The sequence below is a fragment of the Amblyomma americanum genome, chromosome 1, assembly GCF_052857255.1.
Source record: "Amblyomma americanum isolate KBUSLIRL-KWMA chromosome 1, ASM5285725v1, whole genome shotgun sequence".
In the NCBI taxonomy this organism is placed as follows: Eukaryota; Metazoa; Arthropoda; class Arachnida; order Ixodida; family Ixodidae; genus Amblyomma; species Amblyomma americanum.
This window is the reverse complement of record NC_135497.1, coordinates 522,309,294-522,325,628: the sequence shown is the minus strand read 5'-3', so window position 1 is coordinate 522,325,628 and position 16,335 is coordinate 522,309,294. Positions and strand designations below refer to the sequence as shown.

Genomic DNA, 16,335 nt, shown 5'->3' with positions numbered 1-16,335 from the left:
GCATACTTTTCTTTGTCTGGTTTGAGACTAGATCGCGACAGGTATTCGAAGCGAGTGTCGGTAAGTTTCACTCGAACCTTTGTGGATTCATCGTTTTGTCGAATCAGCGTTAAGAGGCGCGTCTTGGTTTCATTCCTCAGTGCGAAACATGCGTCGAGGTAGACAGCTCACGATGACACACTTATGCTTTCGCTTTCACAGCAGGCAAGCAGCCTTAATTACCCTGTGAATTTTATTTTGTATCCCTACGTCGCTTGCTTATTCTGTTTTGTTTTCACTTGGATATTGACATTCCAACGACATTTATAGTTCTCAGAATATATGGTTTGTTAATTATTTGCATATATGTAAACATTTATATGACGCCTTAACACATCTGCCTCCCACCCTCCCCTGGTAATTTTCCTTACGGGATCTTAAGGGACATCAAATGATGATTATCCTTCACGCAAGCAAGAGACGTTCTTCTGGTTTTATCAAATCTATATTGTTAGAAAACCATGGCGTCATGCCGCGAAGAACGATACTGCATCTTTTGAGAAGAGGGAAGGACTTATCTTACCTCAGTACTGTTACCGTCAGCAGGGTAAAGAATGCAATAGGTAGTTGATAAGCCATTTGCGCTAAAGGCAGATAATATCTTCAACTGTAGAAGTGGAGGCGTGCGTTTTTGGAGTATTGTATGAGTATCCACAAACATTGGTTCATCAACATGTGCCTGTGTGAAAAAAACGAAAAGGGGGGTTGCTCAGTAGCTCAGTTTCATAGCACTGCTTTCGCTGTGCTTCTCAGAAGGAGATGAAATACGTCGGCGCCTCATGCCCCCCCCCCCCTCTCTCTCTAGGTTTGCTCCAACGAACTTCAGAACCGCAAGCACGAAAGCAAGCCGTTGGTGGAAACTGCTCTCATGACTTCAATCCCTGGAACCATAGTTGCGTGGGAGTCCGCTGCTGGAGTTCTAGATAAGGTATTTACAAGGTGATATTACAAGGTGTAGGTACCACGCCAGTATTATTTCTTGGCGTAACTAAGTATCCGCCTACAAGCATTTATTGCCGTTTTCGTGTAGGGCTCATCCTCAAAAACAAGCCATTATCAGGTGTACTTTATTGGGCTACATATGTATTTTCACACGCATACCTACGGAGCCATGATTCAGAGAAGGTGAACCAGAGGTTTTTAAGCAATATAAATAGCATCTCAGCAGCGTTTGCTTGGGGGCGAGTTGGTTCATGTTTCTTCCAAGGGAAATTCTTTTTTAGCGCGATACATAAACGAGACAAGACCGGCGCGGAGGCATATCATGATCAGTCACTGACGGCACAGTGCGATTTTGTTGACGACGTGTGAAGATGTAGGAGTCGAAGAAAGATTACATAGAATAAGGTCCACTGTAGAAGAAAGGTATTTAAACAGCGTTTTCTTGGGGGCTAGTTGGTTCATGTTTCTTCCAAGCGAAATTCTTTTTTTTTGCCTCATCACGTTTTTGTTCATCACGTTTTGCATTAGCGCCTGTCTTGTCCGTTTATGTGCCGGTTAGAAAAATTTCTCTTGCAAGAAATAGCATCTGAGGCATTGTAATACAAGTTTTGTCGGGCCTTTGAAATCAAGTGAATCTTAATGAATTTTGATTTGGTAACTGCCGGATACAGCAGCGAGTGCGTAAAGGACACGCGATGTTTGATATACGTGAGGTAAAGCCAAAACTTTTCAACCGAAGCGCTGAATGTGATCGCATTTTTTAAATTCTAAAAAGTAATCTGGCTATTGCAAACAGTAAGCCACAAATCTTTGTTGCAAATTATAATGCAGGCCAGTTTCGCATCATAAATAAAACGCTCAGAGAACACCACGAACAAAGAAGACAGGACTGTGCTGCACTTCCAACCGACTTTATTGCTCCTCTCTTTTAACAGCGCTCATTCTAAGATCACATAAAGCGGGATTGCCATGATCTGCATCAACGCTGCCCTGAAAAAAATTGCCCTCATCAAATGGTCGATTGTGTAAATCAAAAAGTCGAGCGGCTAAGCATGCCTGGTTTCTCTGATTATTGTTTTTCAGCTGTTTGTGAGAGCCTAATTCAGAAAAGAGAAGTAAAAAAGCAGATTATATAGAAAATAAACAAACACTCAGCTAATTCTGTACCCACATAATTCCGTACCTACGCACAGCTTTATTGTCGGTTCGTTGTGGAAACTGGGCAATTGCGGCTGTTTTCTGCGGATCCGGGTTCATTCTATCGGTCGTTAAGACATGGCCTAGAAACAGCAGCTGCTGGTAAGCGAAATGTCACTTCACTGATTCAGGGTGAGCCCAGATAACTTGATTGCCTCTATCACTGCTCAAAGCCTTTTTAGATGATCGCCTAATGTAGGCGAAAAGACAACGACGTAATGTAAATATACGCGATACATTTAACACTTGAGGCCTGCCAGTACTGTGCCCATTACAGGCTGGTTACTGGGGCAGAACAAAGTCCAAACGGCAATATTTTGAACTTGCGGAGACCGCCGGGTGTGGTGAAGGCGGTCTTCTCACGGTTCCTTTCATCGACCTCGATTTGCCAGTGCCCGCATTTTAGGTCCATGGAAGAAACGTGTTTGGCATCGAGAGGCATTCTACGGTACTGTCGATTGGTTGAGGAGATAAACATCTCTCTTGGCCACGTTGTTCTATCGGCAGTAATGGGCGCACCACCGCAGATGGCCGTCCTCCTGCTTTAAGAAGACTACCTGTGCTGCTCAGGCACTCTCCGATAGCTAAATGGCACGTCGCGCGGCATTTCTTCAGCTTGGTCTCGAATGGCTTTGCGTGCGCGCGTCGAGACACGGTAGGGGCTTTGGACGCAGAGGTCCTGTGCATTCACAGTTTATAATGCAATGCTTCGCAACAGATGTTCGTTCGATGCTTTACGAGGCAGAAAAACAGTGGTTGTAACTCTGAAGGAGGCTGCGGATCCGGTCTTGTCTGTGCTCGGGTAGCGCTGCGTTGATGTTGAAAGTAGTCGGATGGTTTTTAGGGAGCGGGTCTTTTCCGCATGAGTTGCAGAAGGCGAAAGTACCTCGTATGTGCATAATTTCGTGGAGAAATGAAATCGTCCTGACTTTTTTTGGGGCGCCGCTATTTTTGCCGAAGTTTGTCAGTAGCACTTCAGCTTGGCCATTGCGAAAGTGGGCGATGTCTCTTTCGATTCCGATTCCTGGGTCTAGCAGCCCCTCCGTGTTCCGCTCGATTATGGCTTCTATGTGCTTGCCTTCCGTTGTACCTACAGTGGCCGTGACGGTTGAGCGGGGTGGCATTTTGACTTTTTCGATTATGCCTTCTATGTACTCGCGTTTCATTGTACCTACAGTGGCCATGACGGTTGAGCGGGGTGGGATGCTGACTTTTTCGATTATGCCTTCTATGTGCTCGCCTTCCGTTGTACATACAGTGGCCATGACGGTTGAGTGGGGTGGCATGCTGATTGTTCATCCAGGACACTCAGAGCGACATGGTGCTCTAGGGCTTTCATTGAAGGGGTGGCTTGGTCCGTCGAAAGCGAGATGAGCTTCGATGGAAGACCGGTGATCGATTGATGCCCGCTAAGAAATCCCTTGTCCAATATCGTGTAGCGGGAGCATTGCTGTAGCTTGGCGAAGGCCGTAGTAAAGGCATGTGCGGCGATGGGCACTCACGCTATGCATCGTCCCGATGGTGTCATAAAATGGCCTCATAGGCGGTCCACAAACTCGCACTGCAAGAGTTAATCTTATAACACCATCATGACGATGCACAGCGCGAGGGCCCGTCGCCGGAGATGCCTTTTTTGCGACATTGGTCATGAATTGCCTAGATGTGCGCTGAACTTCTCATTCAAAAATAAATAATCTTCACATGTGTCGCTTAGAACGGTAATTTTACGGCTGTCGATAACCACTTCAAAGTCGGATGTCACGGCTATTGCGTTGTACGTCGTCCTCGGCGTCTTGCCACGGCATCTATGTTATGTGATTCATAGGTAGGGCGTTTCGTTGGTGATTTTCTCGGAGGCGGCGCCACTCTGAAGTTGGATAGTGTAGAGGCCGAGTCCGTTTGGTTTATGGTTTGATTTGTGACCTAGATTATGAGAGATGCCGTAGTAAAGAGCTCCGTACAATTTTGACCACCTAGGGCTATTTAACGTGAACTGACATCATACAGTGCATCGGGCCTCTAGAATTTCGCCTCCATCGAAATTCGATCGACAAAGTTGTGATCGAACCCGCGTCTTTCGGATCAGCTGCCGAGCACCATAACCACTGAGCCATCGCGGCGGCTCAGAGGTCGAGTTCGTGTTTGTATGCGGCGTCTGCGTAGTTAGAGCGACATCTACATGCGGCGTGGTCCATGGAGGATCTTCGGCGTTCGCTCGTGAGCAACGTCAGCCGCTGAGGTTGGTGTGGTTAGGGCCATCGTACGATCGTTTTTAAGCGGCTTCCGCGATGCCCGCTTGGTGAGCGGTCGAGCGGATCCGCCCCGTCCGGCGAACGGATGGAAAGTTGGTAAACTTCAACTTTGGAGCGGGCGAGCGGGTCCGGCCGGCGACCAGATTGCAGCTATTGGCTGCTTTTTTCGTGACGTCAATGACGTCTCGAGCCCCTCCGCCTCGGTTCTCCCGTACCCGGGCAAGATGGCCGTCTGTCGATTGAACTGGGGAGCGAGGCCTGGGAAGTAGCAGCGATGTCGCGAAGCATATTCGATTGGCCACATCTTGATATTACGGGTGTTCAGAGCGACTCCGAACTTCACTGCGTTCACCAGTGGTGAGCGACAGCTCCACTAGTTCAATTCTGCAATCATCTCCGATGACGGAGTTGACAGAATGTCTCTTCAAACCGACGCAATACCTGTGCAGTGGCGGTGTCACGAAGTGTTTATTTCGAGCTGTTTGTGGATGTTGCAAGTGTTGTAATTCCTGCTGCGCCTCTTCAAACCGACGGAAGACCTGTGCAGTAGCTGTGTCACGAAGCATTGATTTGGAGCTGTTTGTGGCTGTTGCAAGTGTTTTGTAATTTCTGCTGCGAGTTATTTTCCTGTGCGTGCGCACGTTTCATCGCATAGCGACAAGTGTCCGCGTAGTGAAAGTGATTATGGTCGGTGCGAGTGCTTTCCTGTTAAGTCAGCGATGCGTTCACCTGCAAAAAACTCGCTAAGCACGCCGTTTTCCGAATACTGAAATGAACTTGGAGCTGCGCAGCTGGTCGCGTCTGTTGCGATGGCTGCAGTGATCGCGACCGAGGCGAGCCCACGACGTTGTTTCTGCTACATAGCAAACTGCTGTGAGTGCGACTTGACACAATCTTGGCTGCACGGCCGTCGCAGTGTTTTCTGCTGCGACAACAGCAGCGTCGCCAGTCTTGTGCGTCTTGGTGCACCATACAGTAGTACGTTTTATGATCATGGGTGCGCGGGTTGCGACAGTATGCCAGCCGCTTATGTAGCCTGTGTTAAAAAATTGGTGCGCAGTGCACAGTCAGTTCGGGGGTACCGTCATTTTTTATGCGTGTGTGTGTGCCACAAATCAAAGGTACCAAAGTGGATTAAGCTGTCTCTGCTTTTGTTGGAGGCCTGTTTGCCAATTTGATTTTGTCAGTGCCAAACAGCTGTTAAGCAGCAGCGCTTAACGCAATGAGCTGCATCAATTTATTTGATGAGGCATTAATTATCGGAGCCTTCAGCAAGAGATGTAATCCATTCACATTTGCATGTTTATTTGCTGCCTTTATTTGCTTGTGACTGCCTATGAACACGATCATTTGCCCGCTGAGTGACAGCACTGCTTGGCCTGCAAAAACTTGAGTGTCGGCAATGTAGTATGCTTCCGAGATTTTCTTAGCCCTCCTCGCATTTTCCATCGGCCGAAATTTATTTGCTTATAAGTAAACTCATAATTGTACATACCTTACTTATGAGATAAGTTGCGTGCAACACTTATCCGATCGCATCTGTTTCATGGTCATGAAAGTACTATTCCTGCACATGTTCTCAAACAACAGTTAAAAGGCTTTTTTAATTCCTTGAAATGTGCTATACACTCTTGCACGGTAGATGGCTCTGCACTGCCAATGCTCACTCATTCCTGCGAGCCCTGCAGCATTGATGCACCAGTGGATCAGTCGAGGATGACACCAGATATAAATTGAACCCATTTATTTTCTGCTTGGATCGGCTGAAATGGTTGTGGCCATTAGCATTCACAGATTCTCCGCTTTACACTGGAACAAAGTTCCGTTTCTGCCTAACGTGCGAACCTAAAACCAGAGCATTGCAGTTTTTGTCTCGCAGTGCGCTGTGTTTAAACTTAGTGTTGTGGGCTGCGGGGAGCCACATCTTAGGTTATAAAAGTTGTAACGTAAGCAAGCGGTTCTGTTCTTTACTTTTTCAGCAGATTTATTCGTTTTGTAAAATGAGTAGTGTGTACCAGGTAGAGATTGGCCGAGCCGTGGTCATGATTTTGATACCAAAAAAAGAAGTGCTTTGGCAACCACAAAGAGTGTGAGCAGGAACAATCAGTGTCCCTGACAGTTCATGGGTTTAAGGTAAGTACAGTATGAAGAACCCAGTGCAACAAATCCATATGATTGTGTCTGTGTTTGGCTTGTCCACTCAGATGAAAACATTTGTAACACTCTTTGCGCTGTACATTACTGTCTTGTTAGCAGAGTTGAGATTTTGTTCACACTTCTGTGCAGATTAAGACCGGAAAAGAAGATTCAGGGGGGCACTTTGTTGCCCTAAAGTGCGGTGAGATGAAAATCTTTAGTGCTGTGTTGCTGCTTGTATCATTGATGTGTGGTTAAGATGTTGTATAAGTACACAATTGTTTGTGAATCTTAAATGCTGGAGACACTGGAAGGCGTTTCAGGGGTATCCGTCTGCTTCGACACCTGTCCACAAACACTCTCTAGCGTCCTTACGCTGGACATGTATTAGCGTGTGGAGAGAAAAAAAGGATAATTATATATGTGTTGGCAGGAAGTAGCGTGTTCGTTTGCTCAACCGGCTGTGCATCGCAAGGATAGTGGTTCCAATCCCGCCGTGCACGATTTTTTTTCCGCTGATGATGCCAATGGTGCGACATGATTTGAGACCGGGCATGAACTAAGACCAGACAAGGTCATGGCTGCAAGTATGAGCCACTAAAGGTTTTCGCCGCAATACGTACAACAATGGACTGTATGCAATTTCACCCTGTTCACTGTCTGACCAGCGACTATCTGTCGCATTGACACGTACATGCATTCAAAAAGTAGAGTCCCCAGAAAAGATGACCCTAAATCGTGTCCATATTCATGAGTTCTGTACTACCGAGTCATGACTGTATAGATGAAGTTATCGCTAATTATTTATTTCTCATGATGTCAGCAGGAATAATGTTATGCGCGCAATATTTGACACAACAAGTAAAGTCATCTTTGCAAACTTTGAAAGCTGATAGAAGAATGCGTTTTGTGGCATAGGAGTCTGGTGGTTAAAAAAAATATTCGCTTTCACCTGACACCACTTCTAAAGAGCACATTGCAAAATGAGCCTTGTGGAGGTCATAAAACTGCATTAGGAACACATATGATGAGAAAGAACACTACCACTGCACAATGTGGCAGTTCTAGCTCCATTGGCCACCAGTCACCCAGCAGTGTAAACATATATTTATTGTACGATGTACAGACAGTTTCCTGCCTCAGCACAGTTTGCCCTCTAGATGCGTCCTACCAATGATCACCCAGCACTTGTCGCCCTATTTCTGGCATTGGTGCGTGCTGCAATCATACATTATATTATGTAATATTGCTCTGCTAAATTTTGCCCCACTAAGTTGTTTCATCTGAGTTGGCAAGCATTTAGAAAGCATCTCTGCAATAGCCAACATGCTCTCGCTTTTCGTGGCATGCACTTGCACCTTGAATGCAACTTCCCTCTTGATTTTTTTTCGGGATTTTGAAAAAGCATGTGATAGAACCCCTCATCTGTGTAGGCTGATTCATTTATGATTTAACTTGCATCCAATCACTCTGAGCAGGATCCATTTGTTGCCAGTCAGGCGTCGATAATTTGCCTGTACTAATTCTTACTCATCCTTCCTTTTCCTGCAATCTCGGCATTGCGCAATGCATTGCATTTGGCCCTAAGCTTTTTATTACAGATATTACAACATCCCCTTGAATGTTTCGTCTAACAATTCTTGATTGGTAACACTGTGGTCTGCCATCTTTCAATTAATACCAGTGTTTCGATTATGCAGAGCATGCGTTTGCATGCACTTGAATAGCGCACTTCCAAATGTTACGAAGACAGTGTGCACTAACATTTTTTACTGTCTGTCAGCATAAGTAAACTGTGCCTACATATAAGGACTTGCTGAGCAGGGAATATTCACTGCATACTCGTCCCATTACTCGGCATTTAATAAGGCGCACAGTGTAACGTACTCTCACCTATAAATCCTTTTACAACCACCCACAGCCTAGGACGTTTACGCATGTCCTTAGCGTTATCATTTTCCAAGTCTCTTTCAAAACTCCTGTGTAGCCACAGGTTGGGTATTGTAATTCTATATGCCACAAATCAAGCTTCCCGGGATGAGTTCAAACCTGAGCCGCTTGTTTTATTTTCTGGAACAATTTTTCGAGGTCGTGTCGCAGCACTAAACGGACATCTTCAAATCTCTTGATCTCATGCCGAAACTGCAGGTTTTTTACTCCTTACCAACACACCACTAACTAATCCGTTCCAATTCGTGGTTTCTTCTGCATTGGTTGCACTAAGACTCTTAGCTCATGCCACTGCATCTCAAGTTTCATTTTTGTTCATGCCACGAAAGACTGCAATTGTCTTGCACCTCACAAGGCTGTGCAACTTACTGTGCTTCTAAGGACAGTAACTACAGCAACTTCACTACAGAAGCGATGCTATAAATGACGAACTCTTCGATCTCCTACCTGGCACACCATTTCAAAGCTCGCCACTCAAGTATAGTATTTAGGACCACTAAAGTGTGATACATACTAAAAAAGGTGTGCAGTCATTCGGTCACCTCGGCAAACCAATACAGTGCTGTATTATGCATAACGTGGTCACTAGACTTTCATCAGTAATTTATTTCAAGCAATATCGGGGCAGATGTACACAATATCAGCATTTGGGCTAACCTGCACACTGCACCAGCAGGCTCTATCTACCTACATTATCACACTGCAAAGGCAAACATGTATTAGTGCGCCCATCTGTGTTAACCAGTCTTTCCTTTTTGCTTGTCTGTTGTGTTCAGCTAAGCAACGCACAGACCTCATAATGTGGCTCAGTGAGGTTTGTATATGTGTATGCTTATGCAAGTAACTTATATATTCACGTATACTCAGGACAATACCAACTGAGCAGTTGGTTCATCTTAAACTTAAAAGCTGTCATCATTAGGCTACCGCACGTGCACTGACATCGCACAGTATGCAGGCCTCTGATATTTCGCCTCCATCGTAATTCGACCGCAGCGGCCAGGATCGAAGCAGAGTCCTTCGGATCAGCAGCTAAGTGCCATAACCACTGCCACCGCTGCGGCCTTGGAGAACGTATGCATGTATGCCCCAAACGTACTTGAATAGCTTATTTTTCATTTCATTCTATCCTGCACCATCATACATCTCATTCTGGAAATCCTATACAAAGCATTCCATCCCTGCCGCAGCCAGGATTTGCAATGTAAACCTCCAAAATCGGTTCTTGCATTCCCTTAACCTGTATGCCGGCACACTTACTCCTGTATTTAATTATGGATACATAACTACGTAAGGCATATGTTGACTTTTCTGCAGTACTGAGCAACCGCTTTGTTTTTAATTCATGGGACAGTTAAGAATAATGCTTCGTGGTCACAAGCACTAAACGCCACCTTGTGTCTGTACATGTCAACTTTGATTGCCCCTCAACAGAACGCCACCTTGTTTCTGTACATGCCAACGTTGATTGCCCCTCAACAGAACTCCCCACACTTGCTTACAACGCTGCATACTCGTTTGCACAATGTTCATAGAAATGCAGCTCAGGAAGCACTGATAATTAGCAGTCGATTGCCTGCTATCACTGCAGAATAAAAATCGTGCACTTTAGCCCTGTGACGCACAGCTTTGCCACTTTAAAGCATCGCTGTGGTATTTCTATCCCGGCTTTCGTACTGGCGTGAAAAACATGACGAACAGAAATCAGTATTGTTGCTTCGTCATTTTTCTGAGATTGCACGCACTTGCAGTTACCATTGCTCTTCCATGTTCCTAAAAGTTGGGAACTTTGTGCCTTCCTCATATATAGATGCAATCATATTTGACGACAACGAGCTAAAATATGGTGAATTTTTCATGCATGCACAATACACACATACACGTTTTGTTTAATGAGAGACAGCAGTGTATTTGTTGTCATTTGACAACGCATACGATGATGCATATAGAATTGAACTGTGGCTGGAGTGAACAGGGACACAAGAAGAATGATTTCCAGAAGAGGGAAAATACGGGCTGGTTGGTACATGTTTAACGAATTGGAAAAAACAGCGCAATCAAAGACGAGACACAAGAGAAGCACAAAACACCGGCGCTGACTAACAACCAAATGGTTTATTGCTACAGGTGAGGCAGCATATAAATGAAATGGCACGAGTAACAACACAAAGTAAGCATGACAGAAAGATACCGCACAACCACACAACTTGACTAAAAAAAGGGGCACGTCACTGATTAAGATACGCAAGTTCCTTTGATAGTAGATTTATCGATGGGCTGCTGATACAGGTGTTACCGAGCTTTCTGATATGGCAAGCCTCCGAAATGAGCCTTGTGGTCTCATCTTTATAACGGGCGATGATAGTGGTCCTATTGAGGTGCGCTTCGCAATCATCACACTCAGCACAGTGCACAGCAAGATGGTTTCTGCGAGACTTGTTCTCTATATCTTTTGCATGTTCACGCAGTCTGTCATTGATGCATCGTCCCGTCTCACCGATGTAGAAACTGCCACAAGAGGTCGGGATCTTGTAAACGACACCAACACGACACTGAACGAACTTCCGCTTATGCTTCTTCTGGCAGCCTTTTCTGCTTCTATCCTCATTAACACGCTTGCACAATCCGCTAAGTTTATTCTTGGCTGAAAAAAACCAGCAAAGAGCAAAGTGAGCAAAGGAGGCATTAGGCTGGTTTTTTCAGCCAAGAATAAACTTAGCGGATTGTGCAAGCGTGTTAATGAGGATAGAAGCAGAAAAGGCTGCCAGAAGAAGCATAAGCGGAAGTTCGTTCAGTGTCGTGTTGGTGTCGTTTACAAGATCCCGACCTCTTGTGGCAGTTTCTACATCGGTGAGACGGGACGATGCATCAATGACAGACTGCGTGAACATGCAAAAGATATAGAGAACAAGTCTCGCAGAAACCATCTTGCTGTGCACTGTGCTGAGTGTGATGATTGCGAAGCGCACCTCAATAGGACCACTATCATCGCCCGTTATAAAGATGAGACCACAAGGCTCATTTCGGAGGCTTGCCATATCAGAAAGCTCGGTAACACCTGTATCAGCAGCCCATCGATAAATCTACTATCAAAGGAACTTGCGTATCTTAATCAGTGACGTGCCCCTTTTTTTAGTCAAGTTGTGTGGTTGTGCGGTATCTTTCTGTCATGCTTACTTTGTGTTGTTACTCGTGCCATTTCATTTATATGCTGCCTCACCTGTAGCAATAAACCATTTGGTTGTTAGTCAGCGCCGGTGTTTTGTGCTTCTCTTGTGTCTCGTCTTTGATTGCGCTGTTTTTTCCAATTCGTTAAAGAAGAATGATACACAGGTGATATTAGATTTCCCACAGCTGAAAAACCAAGCTGGGCAAAAGTGATCTGCGACAGAGTATTATTATTGGTAATGAACAAACAGTCACATCAGCAGGAGCAGATGCCTTTTCTACCGATGCAGCAACCAATGTTGACTAGGTCACATTGACGTCAGAACTGATAGTATGGACTAAGCCTCCGTACAATTTCCTTCTAAGAACGCGCATGCATCTCCTGTACACTACTTCTTCTGCAGGACAGTCCAGCAGACACTGTTCGTGACATCGCTTTTGACAGTTAGCAGTATCAATGAGGTGTTTGTATTGGGTTGTCTCTTTTTTGTTCGATGCTAGCTATGCCGATATGTCCCTAGAACAAATATTTTTGTTTGCATTGAGTTCGCTTCCAAAGTAAGCCAATAAGCAATGTTAAGCTTCTATTTTTGGTTGTCACATGTTATCGCTGAACACTACACAAATTACGTAGTGTAATATTCAGAATCATAAAATTTCTATCACAGAAATTTCAGCGTGTTCAGAAGCTCAATATGTGACAACTTTTTTTTTAATTAGTTTCACGACCATTTCACTCAAAGGTCACCTTGAGAGGAAAAATATATGTCACAAGAAAACCCTCCTCAAAGCCAGAAAAGCATTGTCGGATATACACCATTACATTTTTTACTTGCAGTTATGTCGCATGCAGGCAGCCAACTGCAGTATTGATCTACTTCACTCAGGATGTTGATTTGCTTTTGCGCACAGTGGAAACTCACTATACGCATGTACTGATTGCATAGAAGTTCACCAGCTAAAAACAATGAGTCATATTCACCCGACATCACTGCTTTCATACAGCAGCGCAGAGAACCGCGTGGAACAAACCCTAGGCTACAGACAAAGGGCCGGAACGAGATTGTATACATATGTAGTGTATGATGTATGTACAGGTTCTCACTTCAAAACGCTGGCCCCCCGTAACATACTTACCAGTTACCGCCTAGCAGCTGTTGCCCCATTTCCATCAGTACACATGTTCAGTGTTCAAATTCATGCGCTTTCATTAGCATCCAACTGTGCAGCACTGCATACAATAATTCCCAGTAGGTGTCAGAAGTTCATCCATGACCGCTGTCACTAATCCTGCCTTTCGATTATAACCTCAGAAATGCCTTCAGGTCCTCTCCCTAGGCCTTTTCAAACCTCTGTCCTATTATAGGCACGGTGCTTGTGATTAGTCCCCTCCGTTCATCCACCAATAACACTTCCCTCTTGAGGCTCGTCACTGGCACATGTTCCTCCATAATGTCATTTCCCACCTTTTTTAGTTGCCCTCTGAGCTTTTCCCAATAAATTCAAGTTTCATCAACTCTTTTTCAGTTATTTCATTAGCCTTTCTCATTGTATGACCGTCGAAGCATTCTTTTTTGAGAATTTGACATTCTTTCTTTTAAATGTCCTTTGTAGGCGGTGTTGGCATTGCGCGCATCCATCCCGGCATCCATGGGATCGGTACGCGCTACTGATACTGCAGCTATGCTCTCCGAATTCGCTCACGCTGTAATGTACAGATCGCAGCCCGACTTAATGTCGAGTGCTACTGCATTGTGCATGCGTCCGTCTCCTCCCATTCCGTCTCCTGCGCCACTAGTAGGGAAGCTCTTTCCAGCGGTTCAACGCGCGGTCACAGTGGGGAATTAAGGCATCAAGGTTTATATGGACGAGACGGTTCGCTTTGAAACCAGTTCGCCACATCATGTCACCGTTGCGTGTGTAATTTGCTTTGTCCTCTTGCAGGAGAAAGTGTGGTTTTCGTTAAATATTTCATTGTCTTATCGCGCTTGCAATCTTTAGGCAAATCGAATCACCCTCGTGGTATACGCCGCAGCGCCTGCGCATGTTTTGCAACGGCTGCCTGTATAGCAGACGAATTTTTTTTCTGCGCTCGGCGCATGAAGCGGTACTCTGCGCGCGGAAATAGGTTATTGGTGACGATTCAGGAAAGCGGGGAAACGGCGAAGCAACGCTCTCTCTGATGACATCATAATAACTACGCTGCGGCTGGACGATTACGTCGACAGCGACGAATTATGCGACTAATTGCCAGTTCGCCCTGTTTGTGTTGACTATGTATCCACGCCAAATCTCTACACAAGAGCTACTCATCTGGTAGCTGACGAGAGCCGCCGACAACAGCAAGAACTTCAAAACACACGCCATGGCGATGCCGAGACTCAGCCTAGGTGCAGATCGCCGAGGAACAGAAAAAATACCACGTGACCACGTTCTCGCGCCGGCTAGCTTGCCATCAGGCGGAGAAGGCTACTGAATAGACGGCAATGCCGGGAGTGCCAATCGGAATGCTGGGACCATCCGCCTCGCTCGCAAGCGCCAAAGTGATCGTATAACAGCTTTTTGCCTCACGTCAGCCTGGCGGCAAAAAAACAGGTGGCCCGCTTGCCGTGCGGGCCTGGTGGAAGCCGTCCCAAAACGATCGTACGACGGCCCTTAGTTCCCCTCCGCGGGCTGGGCAACCTTCCTCATATCTCGGCTGCGTAGCCATGGAGTGTCGACGCGAAGCCGGAAGCTGACGGCGATAGAGAGCTGGAAAGGGGGTCCGGCACATAGTGCTCTCCGCGCAGGTAGTCGTCGATCTCTTGCGGGCGTTGGCCGAAGCGTGGTCGTGGTACGTCAATGATAAAAGTACGAAAGCCGATACGTTGGTAATGGCAGTGACAAAGAATATGGCCGGCCTCGCCGCAATGGAACCAAAGTGGGCGGTTGCGGATCGTCCTGGAAGCGTCGCATTTCCTGGGCTTGAGCGTTCTCTGTCAAAACACACTGCAGGATTCTAAGACAGAAAATTTCTGTAGTCTGTAGTCTTGTATTTTTGGCATGTCTTGTGTAATCTGTCACGTCTTCTGTAGTCTTTCTTTTCTTTTGTAGTCTACCTTCTGAAGTCCGTTCTGTCTTCTGCAGTCTTTGTCTTTGTTAGTCTATCTTCTGTAGTCTGTCCTGTCTTGTGTAGTCTGTCTTGTATTCTGTAATTTGTCTTGTCTTCTGTAGTGTGTCTTGTGTAGTGCTGGCATGGTGTGTCACAGTCGTTACTGTGTCACTTGTCAATTAACACAACCTTTGTGTATTCTGGAGTAGGCAATGCACAAAAATGCACAGCTTGTTAATGGTCGCCTATGAATTAACACAACTTTGTGCATTCCAAAGTAATTCTTGCATAAAACCATTAGAATGAAATGGTGCCCTTACGCCATAAAATTCACTCCCATCAGAATTGAAATGCGATTTTAATTTTATTTACTGTTAGTGCTTTTTTCAAGCTTGCTGGTCCACACTGTCCAGCGTTGTCTTGCCCAAAGGTTCCTAGCTACATCGCCCATGAGCTAAGAAAAGTGGTCGTTTGTCTGGCTGAAAAAAAGAAAAAAATAGAGATTACTGCAGCTACCCACACACAAAGAATGCGAAAGCGCAGATGTCTCGTCGACACTGGTCGCCTTTCAAATTTGGCCCCATGGTTGTTTTCTCGTCCACTTGATTGGTGATCAATTAACTCTTATTTTACCCTCATTTCATCTCAGCAACCATTTCGAGTTTTCAAATTATCTGCCAAGCATCATTCTCGTCCACTCATTAACTACCCGCCCAGTCTATTCACCTGTCCATTACCTTTTCTTCTCATTAATTACCTAATTGCCTCTAATTTACCATTCTTTTTCTATCTCCTGGTTACGTACCGGTCACTTATCACTGGTCGCGTGATTACCCACTTCAAGTTTTCAAACTGGGGCCACGCTTTGGCTCCGTCTACACCCGATTTATCAAAGTTGGCGCGACGCTGTACCTTCGCCTACTTACGGCGTTTTCAAATTTCGCGACAGTTTCTCTGTCTCAGCCACTTTTTTGGATATTTTTGTTTCTATATAATTATCCGATTTCAAAAATCTTTTCCCGCGCCGCATCCTCACATTCTCTTCCCAATTACAACCACTCGTTTGACGGCATTTCTTCTGAGTTGCCCACAACTGCTGCAGACATGATCCCCGGCAACATAGCCTAGCAAAGTTCTCACTTTATTTAAAATGCTGTAACACTGAACAAGGCTCACAACTGGGCTAGTTGGCACTGACCTCACCTTAAAGTTAGCCAGAAGACACAACTTAGGAGAAGACATGAGCTCGAGAAGAGGATGAACTAACAACTGAAATTTTATTGAAGGAAAAGCCGCAAAAGAAGACCCGCAAAGAGATGTGGGCGCACAATACCCCAAAGCAGTGAAAGGGCAAAAAGCAATCGAAAGTCACTGGCATACTAATCAATAATCTAAAAAAGCAAATTCCTTACGGTGAAGGTTTACCGACGGTTTAGCCACACGCGTCCTTAGCGTTAGCGATGTAATAAGCCTCAATTATCTACCGACAGATTTCTCCTTTCTGTAAACCACTGATGTGTTGCGGAAATTAGGCCTGCAAAGAGACAGGTCATCTTCAGA

The 16,335-nt window shown here is 45.4% G+C and overlaps 1 protein-coding gene across 1 annotated transcript in view; it reads left to right on the top strand.

Moving 5' to 3' along the window:
* Window positions 1-16,335, top strand: part of LOC144128760 (uncharacterized) — a 205,611-nt gene that overhangs the window by 159,792 nt on the left and 29,484 nt on the right. The window contains exon 5 of the mRNA XM_077662434.1: window positions 845-967. Coding sequence (XP_077518560.1) covers window positions 845-967 — 123 coding nt within the window. The remainder of the gene's footprint in view (window positions 1-844; window positions 968-16,335) is intronic.